The sequence below is a fragment of the Podarcis cretensis genome, assembly GCF_951804945.1.
Source record: "Podarcis cretensis genome assembly, chromosome: 13".
Taxonomy (NCBI): Eukaryota; Metazoa; Chordata; class Lepidosauria; order Squamata; family Lacertidae; genus Podarcis; species Podarcis cretensis.
In genome coordinates, this window is record NC_137182.1 from 54,861,251 (window position 1) to 54,873,781 (window position 12,531).

A 12,531-nucleotide genomic window follows, 5' to 3' on the forward strand; every position below is an offset into this window, starting at 1 on the left:
AGCTGCGCACGGCTATGGCTTCTTTAGCCCCGCGCAACCTCTTCAGCCGGGAGAAGCTGCGCACGGCTATGGCTTCTTTAGCCCCGTGCAACCTCTTCGGCCGGGAGAGGCTGCGCACGGCTATGGCTTCTTTAGCCCCATGCAACCTCTTCGGCCGGGAGAGGCTGCGCACGGCTATGGCTTCTTTAGCCCCATGCAACCTCTTCGGCCGGGAGAAGCTGCGCACGGCTATGGCTTCTTTAGCCCCATGCAACCTCTTCGGCCGGGAGAGGCTGCGCATGGCTATGGCTTCTTTAGCCCCATGCAACCTCTTCGGCCGGGAGAAGCTGCGCATGGCTATGGCTTCTTTAGCCCCTGCAACCTCTCCGGCAGGGAGAAGCTGCGCACGGCTATGGCTTCTTTAGCCCCGCGCAACCTCTTCGGCCGGGAGAGGCTGCGCACGGCTATGGCTTCTTTAGCCCCGCGCAACCTCTTCGGCCCGGAGAAGCTGCGCACGGCTATGGCTTCTTTAGCCCCGCGCAACCACTCCGGCAGGGAGAAGCTGCGCACGGCTATGGCTTTTTTAGCCCCGCGCAACCTCTTCGGCCCGGAGAAGCTGCGCACGGCTATGGCTTCTTTGGCCCCTGCAACCTCTCCGGCGGGGAGAAGCTGCGCAGGGCTATGGCTTCTTTGGCCCCTGCAACCTCTTCGGCTGGGAGAAGCTGCGCACGGCTATGGCTTCTTTAGCCCCATGCAACCTCTTCGGCCGGGAGAGGCTGCGCACGGCTATGGCTTCTTTAGCCCCGCGCAACCTCTTCGGCCGGGAGAAGCTGCGCACGGCTATGGCTTCTTTGGCCCCTGCAACCTCTTCGGCAGGGAGAGGCTGCGCACGGCTATGGCTTCTTTGGCCCCTGCAACCTCTCCGGCCGGGAGAAGCTGCGCACGGCTATGGCTTCTTTGGCCCCGGCAACCTCTCCGGCATGGAGAGGCTGCGCACGGCTATGGCTTCTTTAGCCCCGCGCAACCTCTTCGGCCGGGAGAAGCTGCGCACGGCTATGGCTTCTTTGGCCCCTGCAACCTCTTCGGCCGGGAGAGGCTGTGCGCGGCAATGGCAATACCCCCACCTCCCGCAAAAGCCCACAGGAGCCGCGCACCCTTTAAGGAGCGCGTGGCTCCTGTGGGCTTTTCTACGAGGAGCAAGAAGGGACTGACTGGCCGCAGAAAAGTCCGCAAGAGCCGCGCGGAGCCTGTGTGCGGCTTTTCCTGCCTGCCTCCCCCCTGCATTCACTCCAAAGGACGCACACACATTTCCCCTTCATTTTTGGCGGGGGAAAAGTGCGTCCTATAGAGCAAAAAATACGGTAACGGCGTCTGGGTTTCCCAACCTGCTTTCCCCCCCACTCCCTTTACAAAAACTGGGAAGTTTCACATTTAAAATAAAAAACTTTTTGGCCCAGGGTTTCTTGCACAGCAGGCATTTGGGCTATGATTATTTCTATTATTTCTTCCCACCCACATAGCAGACCTTAGACCTGACTCTCTGAGCTGACGGCAGACATTAGGGAACGTGGACCCGAGGGAGGTCAGGGACTTTGATTATCTATTGATTTTTGATTTTTGAATTTTATTGTTATTCACGTTTCCATACTGTATTTTATGCTGCTTTTATAATTAAGTGTTTAAAAGTGTTTTAAATTTGTTGTTAGCCGCCCTGAGCCCGGTTTTTAAACCGGGAAGGGCGGGGTATAAATAAAATAAAACAAATTATTATTATTATTATTATTATTATTATTATTATTATTATTATCCCACCTTCCCGCTGCCTCACCTGCCCATCTGCGGGATACGTCATCCATCGAAGGTCAACGGTCTCCAGCTTGGTGTTCATAAGACTCTCTGAAAGAGAGAGAGACAGTATTTGATTGATGTTGGAGTGAGACCGAGTTGAGAAACAAGACTATGAGCACATGTTGATATAGGAATGTATTAGATACATACAATAACAAGAGTACATTCATTTGAAAAAAAAGGAATATACAACGGGAAAGACAGGAAGTCTAGTGTGTTGGTGTGTATATGATTTTGGGGAGAAATTGTTTTCGTTTTTTCTCCTTTTTTTTGGTTTCCTTTTCTTTCTAGGTATATAAAATTTGTATAAAATTTTTGTACACATGTTGGACATTATAGTAAGTCCTGTAATGTAATAGGACGTTTATCGATGTAAAATGAGAATGTTAACAAATAAATAAAATGCAAATTCAAAAAAGAAAGAAAGAGAGAGAGAAAGAAAGAAAGACAGCAAAGCTGAAAATTCTGACATTCTTTTATTTCATTTTTGCCAGAATTTGACTTGCGATGGAGAGAACCAGAAGGGGTTAATGATCTACGGAGGAATGCGGGAACTGCAGTCCCGGGGGCCGAATGCCATTCCCCACCTGGCCCTCAGACGCCTCTCCTAGCAGCCAACACCCTTTACTGGCCCTGCTTTGCATAACACTTGAGTTTATTTGCTGCCAAATCGTTTTGCAAGCTTTCGAGCGCAGCAGAACTCTTCGTCGCCTCTTGATGAGGCGTTCTGTTTAACTGGAGAATATAATGAAAACGATGTATAGATGGTATATCTGTCCTCTCCCCCATGCTTTTTAACATCTATCTGAAGCCGCTGGGAGAGATCATCAGGGGGTTTGGGCTGGGTGTCCATCAATATGCGGATGATACCCAGCTCTACCTCTCTTTCAAATCAGAACCAGTGAAGGCGGTGAAGGTCCTGTGTGAGTGGCTGGAGGCGGTTGGAGGATGGATGGCGGCTAATGGATTGAGGTGGAATCCTGACAAGACAGAAGTACTGTTTTCGGGGGACAGGGGGCGGGCAGGTGTGGAGGACTCCCTGGTCCTGAATGGGGCAACCCGAAGGACCAGGTGCGCAGCCTGGGAGTCATTCTGGACTCACCGCTGTCCATGGAGGCACAGGTCAGTCCTGTGTCCAGGGTGGCTGTCTGTCAGCTCCATCTGGTGCGCAGGATGAGAGCCTCCCTGCCCGCAGACTGTCTGGCCAGAGTGGTGCATGCTCTGGTTATCTCCCGCTTGGACTACTGCAATGCACTCTACGTGGGGCTACCTTTGAAGGTGACCCAGAAACTACAGTTAATCCAGAATGCGGCAGCTAGACTGGGGACTGGGAACGGCTGCCAAGACCACATAACACCGGTCCTGAAAGACCTACATTGGCTCCCAGAACGTTTCCGAGCACAATTCAAAGTGTTGGTGGTGACCTCTAAAGCCCTAAACGGCCCCAAAGGCCCAGTATACCTGAAGGAGCGTCTCCACCCCCATCGTTCTGCCCGGACACTGAGGTCCAGTGCCAAGGGCCTTCTGGCGGTTCCCTCATTGCGAGAAGTGAGGTTACAGGGAACCAGGCAGAGGGCCTTCTCGGTGGTGGCGCCCACCCTGTGGAATGCCCTCCCACCAGATGTCAAAGAGAAAAACAACTAACAGACTTTTAGGAGACATCTGAAGGCAGCCCTGTTTAGGGAAGCTTTTAATCTTTAATAGATTATTGTATTTTAATGTTTTGTTGGAAGCCGCCCAGAGTGGCTGGGGAAACCCAGCCAGATGGGCGGGGTATAAATAAATAAATAAATAAATAAATAAATAATAATTAATTATTATTATTAATAATAATAATAATAATAATAATAATAATAATATATTATATTATATGACAACCTGTGAAATTAGCTAAAATGTATAAGACAAATAGCAAATGTTGGAAATGTAAAGAAAAACAAGGAACATTTTATCATATGTGGTGGGAATGTAAAAAAGTAAAGGACTTCTGGGGAATGATATATAATGAGATGAAAAAGATGTTGAAATATACATTTTTAAAAAAAACAGAAGCTTTTTTACTTGGTCAGGATATTAATGGGCAACACGGTAAATTGTTTTTATATGCAACAACAGCGGCAAGAGTATTGTTCGCCCAGAAATGGAAGCAAGAAGAAATTCCGATGAAAGAAGAAGGGCAGACGAAATTAATGGACTACACAGAATTGGGCAAAATGAGAGGAAGAATTCAAAACCTGCGGGACCAGAGATTCACAGAAGATTGGAAGAAGTATATGAATTATTTGAAGAGCACTTGTAATCAACAAACTACGCTAGTAGGGCTACAATAAGTTTTGTAAGGAGAAACTTACAAAACGTTACAAACTGAAAAAGAACAGATATATTAGTCGTGAGATTTAAAAGTAATAGGGAAAATAAAAAATGTATATTAAGGGATTAGCTTGGAAAATTTTCAGATGAGATTGGTGGAAGTCCAAAAATGTGTATACGATGTAAAAGTATGTTTAACTATTGTTGATACGTTAAAATTAATAAAAAATTATATATAAGAGGAGTTCTGTGTAACTGGGAAGCTTGCACATTTCCTGTAAAGGCACTGCCCCTATTTGTGGATTTTTTGCCCACTCACCCCCCCCCCTTACGGGTCAACAGGCTTTCAGGGTCAAAATGCTATCTTAGTAAGAAACAAGCCATCTAATCCCTTAAATCTCAACCTTTGGGAAAGTTTGCCTTTCTTGTTAAAAGGGCAAATCGCTGGGACAGAAATGTTGACGTTTTGAGGTTTGGCGTTACAAATCGGTCACTGATCTCACTGCCCAAGGTGCAAATTATTATAATCATTAACGATGAGGGTGATTATTTTATTATTCACACCCTGCCCATCTGAGTTGCCCCAACATATATAAAAACATATTTGCTTCCGGCAAGTGCTGGAGTTGCCCATCTTCACTCCGAAGGCCTTCGTCACGTGAGAATTGTGCATTTTTCAGGGCTCACGCCAATTCCCAAGCCTGTAATTTCTTTTAACGGTTTCCAATTCTGAATTTTAACCTGCCGCATCCCTCCCGGGGACTTGCTGGTGAACGCAGGCAACAGACATCATATTACTAACCAATAATAATAATTAATAATAATCGCTGCTGGCGGCTTTCTGTGGTTTATTTAGCAATGCATCCGCACAGATGGCAAATTGCATCCAAAATATGATTTCATCCGGCGATGGTTTTGATTAGGCGAGTTCTAGATCCGCTGTTTGAGTTCTTATCTGTACCGCTAAATATCCCTTTTAACGTTTCTCTTGATATCTTTTGTTTCCTGACCCTGTATCCCTGACCCGTGAGTTTGCCTCCCTTTCGCTGGAATACGGACACCGTTCGTCTTGTTTTACGTTTAATGAAATTTAACGCTTTAAAAGAGTCTCTTGAATCAGGTCGTGAGCCAAGATATCTCCAATGTTATCGATTCAGACGCCTGCTTGCTTGAGGAAATGCAAGTCAGGAAGGTTTTTTTCTTCGCAGGGGTTTGTGTTTTCTTTATTCTTGGTGTCTTTTAAGACATGTTAAAAGCCTCACGGTTTATAAATCTGCCTGTCCGCCTGTTGAGTTTGGAAAAAATGGGAGGAGAAAGACCATGGAGAAATTTATTTTTTTTGGGGGGGGGGGGAATCTGTGAATCCAGGACGCCTGGGTCCTCTGAAGGAGGAGCGGATCAGAGCTTCCTTCCCGTCTCCTCGCGAGGAAGCCGCAAGGCGTTACCTTAAAAGGTAAAGGTACCCCTGCCCGTACGGGCCAGTCTTGACAGACTCTGGGGTTGTGCGCCCATCTCACTTAAGAGGCCAGGGGCCAGCGCTGTCCGGAGACACTTCCGGGTCACGTGGCCAGCGTGACATCGCTGCTCTGGCGAGCCAGAGCCGCACACGGAAACGCCGTTTACCTTCCCGCTGGTAAGCGGTCCCTATTTATCTACTTGCACCCGGAGGTGCTTTCGAACTGCTAGGTTGGCAGGCGCTGGGACCGAGCAGCGGGAGCGCACCCCGCCACAGGGATTCGAACCGCCGACCTTTCGATCGGCAAGCCCTAGGCGCTGAGGCTTTAACCCACAGCACCACCTGCGTTACCTTAAAAGAGTTCAAAAGCAAGGCATTGCAAAGGAAGACGGGCGTGCACAATGAACGCAGCAAAATTAACAACAACGAAGTATTATTCTTTCCTAGAATCACACCCCTGGAAGGGACACCGGTGGGAGGGGTCAACCCCCTGCAATACAGTGATCTCAACACACGGTCTCCCATCTAATTTTAAACCAGGCCAGATCCTGCTTAGCTTTAGCAAACGCGCCAGAGGGTTCATCGCCCCAGCACTTAAAACCATTTCAAAACAAAACCTTGTTAAAGGAGGTCAGATGTGGAATAGGCATTTAAAACATGCGTTGGGAAGAGAACAAAATTGCATCTTAAAACAGAGAAACCGTCTCTGCTGCTGTTGCTGCCAAAGGTCCCCTTTTAAAAATTGTACCTTCTCACCGAGCGACAGCCGTTGATGTTGGGTGCAATTCATTTTTGAAGTGTGCAAATTCCCTAGAGAATTTGCTTCATATAATATCTATCTATCTATGAAGATGACACAATCTTGATGGCAGAAAGTGAGGAGGAATTAAAGAACCTTTTAATGAGGGTGAAAAAGGAGAGCACAAAATATGGTCTGAAGCTCAACATCAAAAAACCAAGATTGTGGCCACTGGGCCCATCACCTCCTGGCAAATAGAAGGGGAAGAAATGGAGGCAGTGAGAGATTTTACTTTCTTGGGCTCCATGATCACTGCAGATGGTGGCAGCAGCCATGAAATTAAAAGACGCCTGCTTCTTGGGAGAAAAGCAATGACCAACCTAGACAGCTTCTTAAAAAGCAGAGACATCACCTTGCCAACAAAGGTCCGTATAGTTAAAGCCATGGTTTTCCCAGTAGTGATGTCTGGAAGTGAGAGCTGGACCATCAAGAAGGCTGATCGCCGAAGAATGGATGCTTTTGAATTCTGGTGCTGGAGGAGACTCTTGAGAGTCCCATGGACTGCAAGAAGATCCAACCTCTCCATTCTGAAGGAAATCAGCCCTGAGTGCTCCCTGGAAGGACAGATCCTGAAGCTGAGGCTCCAAGACTTTGGCCACCTCATGAGAAGAGAAGACTCCCTGGGAAAGACCCTGATGTTGGGAAAGATGGAGGGCAGAAGGAGAAGGGGACGACGGAGGACGAGATGGTGGGACAGTGTTCTCGAAGCTACCAGCATGAGTTTGACCAAACTGCGGGAGGCAGTGGAAGACAGGAGTGTCTGGCGTGCTCTGGTCCAGAGGGTCACGAAGAGGCGGACACAACTAAACGACTAAACAACAACAAAAATCAATCTATCTATATCTATCTATCTATCTATCTATCTATCTATCTATCTATCTATCCATCCATCCATCCATCCATCCATCCATCTATCTATCTATCTATCTATGCACCTTGCCAGCCAGGTGGTCCAGAAATCCGGGCTGAAATCCACACCGAAAAAAACCCCTGCTCTTGTTTTTTCACACAGACCAAAAAGGAAAAAAAACGCTGAGCCAATTCCCGTTCCCTCTCCCCTCGCACAATTGCACGAGGTTCTGGGAACGGCGCTGACTCCCAAAGGGTCAAAGGTGGTCACTCAGTGGCGGCATATTTATAAAAAGCCGGACTCGCGTCATTTCCCCAAGCAGCCTCTGTGGCTGCCGCCACCGCCCAGGGCTAGGAAGACAACTCCCACCATTTCACCGACACACGTGCCCCCCCCCCTTACATCATCTGCATCTGACGCCTCCCCGTCCCCCTTTATCCACTTTCTGGATTTTTTTATTTTAAAAAGCCCTTCTCTGACGCGCCGTTAAACCGCGGAACTGCCTCCCACAAGAAGAACCAGGCGGCTTCAGGAGAGGATTTTTCCTTTTCCCGAGGGGGACGAAACTCTGTTGCACGAAAGTCCCCCCCCCCCCCCGCTTCAGTTGTGCAAAGTGAAGCACACAGTTAGCCTGCGGAACTCCCTCCCACTTGAGGCAGCGACTTCCAAAAAGGACCGAGCAAATTCATTATGGAGAGGGCTGTCCACAAGCTACTAGCCAGGATGGCTATACTATGTCTTGCACAACTGGAGGCAGCAAGGCGAGTGGATGCCGGAAACTGCAGGAGGGGAGAGCGAGTCTTGGGTACGAATCTTGATTGCAGATTCGGGTTGGCCAGCAGGATGCTGGACTAGGTGGTCCGGGGACCTGATCCAGCTAAAGTTTCTTATCTTCTTAACAAAGCCCCCTTCCCCCCTCAATGCAAACCGGGGGGGGGGTTGTATCCCCCACCTTACAAAAAAATATCTTGGTGCATGGTGGCAAAGGGATGGATACCTGAAGCGGGCTCTCTGCCTCTGCCAAGGTCTCCCGAGAAAACAAAAGGACCCTTTGTTTGAGCAAGCCCCCTGCCCACCCTTTCGCCCCTATGTTGGAAGGGGAGGGGGGTCTCAAATGCACGACTTGAGCAGAGGACCATAGGAGTCAAGAGTGACTAGTGGGGTGCCACAGGGTTCTGTCTTGGACCCGGTCTTATTCAACATCTTTATCAACGACTTGGATGATGGACTCAAGGGCATCCTGATCAAATTTGCAGATGACACCAAACTGGGAGGGGTGGCTAACACCCCAGAGGACAGGATCACACTTCAAAACGACCTTGACACATTAGAGAACTGGGCCAAAACAAACAAGATGAATTTTAATAGGGAGAAATGTAAAGTATTGCACTTGGGCAAAAAAAATGAGAGGCACAAATACAAGATGGGTGACACCTGGCTTGAGAGCAGTACATGTGAAAAGGATCTAGGAGTCTTGGTTGACCACAAACTTGACATGAGCCAACAGTGTGACGCGGCAGCTAAAAAAGCCAATGCAATTCTGGGCTGCATCAATAGGAGTATAGCATCTAGATCAAGGGAAGTAATAGGGCCACTGGATTCTGCTCTGGTCAGACCTCACCTGGAGTACTGTGTCCAGTTCTGGGCACCACAGTTCAAGAAGGACACGGACAAACTGGAACGTGTCCAGAGGAGGGCAACCAAAATGGTCAAAGGCCTGGAAACGATGCCTTATGAGGAACAGCTAAGGGAGCTGGGGATGTTTAGCCTGGAGAAGAGGAGGTTAAGGGGTGATATGATAGCCATGTTCAAACATATAAAAGGATGTCACATAGAGGAGGGAGAAAGGTTGTTTTCTGCTGCTCCAGAGAAGCGGACACGGAGCAATGGCTCCAAACTACAAGAAAGAAGATTCCACCTAAACATTAGGAAGAACTTCCTGACAGTAAGAGCTGTTTGACGGTGGAATTTGCTGCCCAGGAGTGTGGTGGAGTCTCCTTCTTTGGAGGTCTTTAAGCAGAGGCTTGACAACCATATGTCAGGAGTGCTCTGATGGTGTTTCCTGCTTGGCAGGGGGTTGGACTCGATGGCCCCTGTGGTCTCTTCCAACTCTAGGATTCTAGGATTCTAAGATGGGAAAGGATTTTGCGAATGCAAGAAGGGCTTGCTGGATCAGGGCCCCATCTAGGCCAGCACCCTGGCCAACTGGACACCACAGTGGGAAACCCAGAAAGTAGGATCCGAATACTACTACTACTAATAATTTATTATTTATACCCCACCCATCTGGCTGGGCTTCCCCAGCCACTCTGGGCGGCCTCCAACAAAACATTAAAATACAATAGTGCATCAAACATTAAAACCTTCCCTAAACAGGGCTGCCTTCAGATGTCTTCTAAAAGTCAGATAGTTGTTTATTTCCTTGACATCTGGTGGGAGGGCGTTCCACAGGGTGGGCGCCACTACCGAGAAGGCCCTCCGCCTGGTTCCCTGTAACCTCACTTCTCACAGGGAGGGAACTCCCAGAAGGCCCTCGGAGCTGGACCTCAGTGTCCGGGCAGAACGATGGAGGTGGAGATGCTCCTTCAGGGATACTGGGCCTTTGAGGCCGTTTAGGGCTTTCAAGGTCAGCAGACGCTATGGTCTAAACCACAGAGCCTAGGACTTGCCAATCAGAAGGTCAGCGGTTTGAATCCCTACGACGGGGTGAGCTCCTGTTTCTCGTTCCCTGCTCCTGCCAACCTAGCAGTTCAAAAGCACGTCAAACTGCAAGTAGATAAATAGGTACCGCTCTGGCGGGAAGGTAAACGGCATTTCCGTGCGCTGCTCTGGTTCGCCAGAAGCGGCTTAGTCCTGCTGGCCACATGACCCGGAAGCTAGACGCCGGCTCCCTCGGCCTATAAAGCGAGATGAGCGTCGCAACCCCAGAGTCGGCCACGACTGGACCTAATGGTCAGGGGTCCCTTTACCTTTACCTTTACCAACACTTTGAATTGTGCTCGGAAATGTTCTGGGAGCCAACATAGGTCTTTCAGGACCGGTGTTATGTGGTCTCCCAGTCCCCAGTCTAGCTGCCGCATTCTGAATTAGTTGTAGTTTCCGGGTCACCTTCAAAGGTAGCCCCACGTGGAGCGCATTGAAGTCCAAGCGGGAGATAACCAGAGCATGCACCACTCTGGCCGGACAGTCTGCAGGCAGGGAGGGTCTCATCCTGCGTACCAGATGGAGCTGGCAGACAGCTGCCCTGGACACGGAACTGACCTGCGCCTCCATGGATTGTGGTGAGTCCAAAATGACTCCCAGGCTGCGCACCTGGTCCTTCAGGGGCACAGTTGCCCCATTCAGGACCAGGGAGTACAAAAGCAACACTCTCCCCTCTTGTTATTTCTGGCAACTGGTATCCAGCATTGCTGGCTAGGAGCCATTGATATCCTTCTCTGCAAATTCGTCCAAAGCTAATCTAAAGCCTTCTAGGTTAGTGGCCATCCTGAAGCAAGGAGTTCCATAGGTTAACTATGCGCTTCCCTTTTATCCGCCCTGAATTTTCCAATGCTCAGCTTCATTGGCTATCCCTAATCTGAGTCAAAATTAAACAAACAACAACCCTCCTGTCCAAAGGTCCTGGGTTCGAGTCCTGGTTGTTGTTTTTTTTGCCACTGACCTGCCACACGGCCTTTGGCCATTCCACTTCCCTGTTCCCAGTTTTCCCAAACAGGGGGAAGAAAGTGGAAATGAAGAGGCGGTCTTCTTCACACGGGGGTTGTCGAGAGGGCCAAAATGCCACAAAACCAACAAATTGCATTTTTTTAAAAAAACAATTGCTTAATTAGCTTGTTTTCTGCTGAACCAACAGATTCACGCTGTGAGAAAGGAGACTGGAATAATTTTCCAATGGGCACATTCTGTGTCGGACGTGCAAGGTAACAAAAGCAGATATATAACGAGTTGGAAAAAAATGTTTAAAATAACATTTGTGAAAAACCAGAGGCTTTTTTTGTTAGGTTTTTTTAGGCCCAGAGAGATTCCGAAAGAGCAGAAAAGATTATTTATGTAGACAGCAGCAAGAATATTACTGGCCCAGAGATGGAAAGAAAATAAGGTTCCAACCAGAGAAGAACAACTGATGAAGACGATGGACTATGCCGAAATGGCGAAACTGACCATGAGAATCAGAGACCTGGACGAGAAGAAATTTACAAAAGAATGGGGGGGGGGAAATTTATAGTCTATTTAAGAGAACGTCGCAAGCAGTAAAAGGATTTTAGTAATACTTTTAAAGGACAAAATATATTGGAGAAATTAATAATAGAGACAACAAATTGGGGGGGGGGGAATTATAAGTTGAATAAAAAAAGGATGGTCAAGGGATTCTGAGAATCCTAAATGTAAAGGTGATTGATAAGTTGCAGAGGGGGTTCAGCTGGAGGACCTTTAGGGTCCCCCTTCCGACTCTATGGATCTAGCTAGTTGGTTTTGTTTTTTCCCTCTCTGGGAGCCATTCTGTCTCCACCAGGAGCCCTCAGGTCCTGACATTACACCGCCTGCCCCCCCCCCAAATCTCCATTTCCTTCCTCACCCTCCCCTCCGGCTTAGCCAATTCCTCCCCACCTGCCAGAAACTCTCCAGCCTGCCCCCCCTCCCCATTCCTGGAGGGCTCAGAGTTCGAGAAGATGCAAATTACACCCCACCCAAAAAACCCAGGCGTCCCCTGCTCCTCTTGTCCCCCCCCCCCCCTCCCAATTTGACAGACCAGGACTAGATACAGAGGAAATTGAAAACAAAAGGAAGATTTTCCTCCTTCCTTCCTGTTTAACTCGCTCCCCCCCCCCCGCAATCGCTGACTTTCTCGCCCCCCACCCACGAGATAAGCAAATAAGGGTGGGTGCCAGCAGGGAACTCTGGGTAATTACAGGGCGCCTCCGAGTTGCGACGCCCCAGGGGCCAAGGCGAGCGGGACGGGGGCCAAGTGGAAAATCATTAGGAGGGCGGAGGCGAGGGATGGGTGTCTGGGGGGTGTTTCCACACTCCAGGCACCCGACATATTTGGCGTAAGACGGCGGCGGGACACCTGTTTGGCACGCAGAAGGCCCTTTCAAAACCAGCGTCATGAGGTCTAGGAACCTGGTTTGTTTTATGGGTCTGGCCTCAGCTCAGGGGCAAGAGCGCCTGCCTTGAGTGCAGAAGGGCTGAGGGGGGGGGTTAAATCCCTGGCGGCGTCTGCGGGTTGCGAGGGGAGGGTTTCGACCGGGCTGGGGGGGGACGACGACCCACTGCTGCCAGTCTGAGCAG

General features: G+C 49.1%; 1 protein-coding gene across 1 annotated transcript in view; it reads right to left on the reverse strand.

The window, feature by feature from the left end:
* Positions 1 to 12,531, reverse strand: part of EPHB4 (EPH receptor B4) — a 57,115-nt gene that overhangs the window by 32,712 nt on the left and 11,872 nt on the right. Inside the window, exon 2 of the mRNA XM_079951772.1 lies at positions 1,808 to 1,875. Coding sequence (XP_079807898.1) covers positions 1,808 to 1,875 — 68 coding nt within the window. The remainder of the gene's footprint in view (positions 1 to 1,807; positions 1,876 to 12,531) is intronic.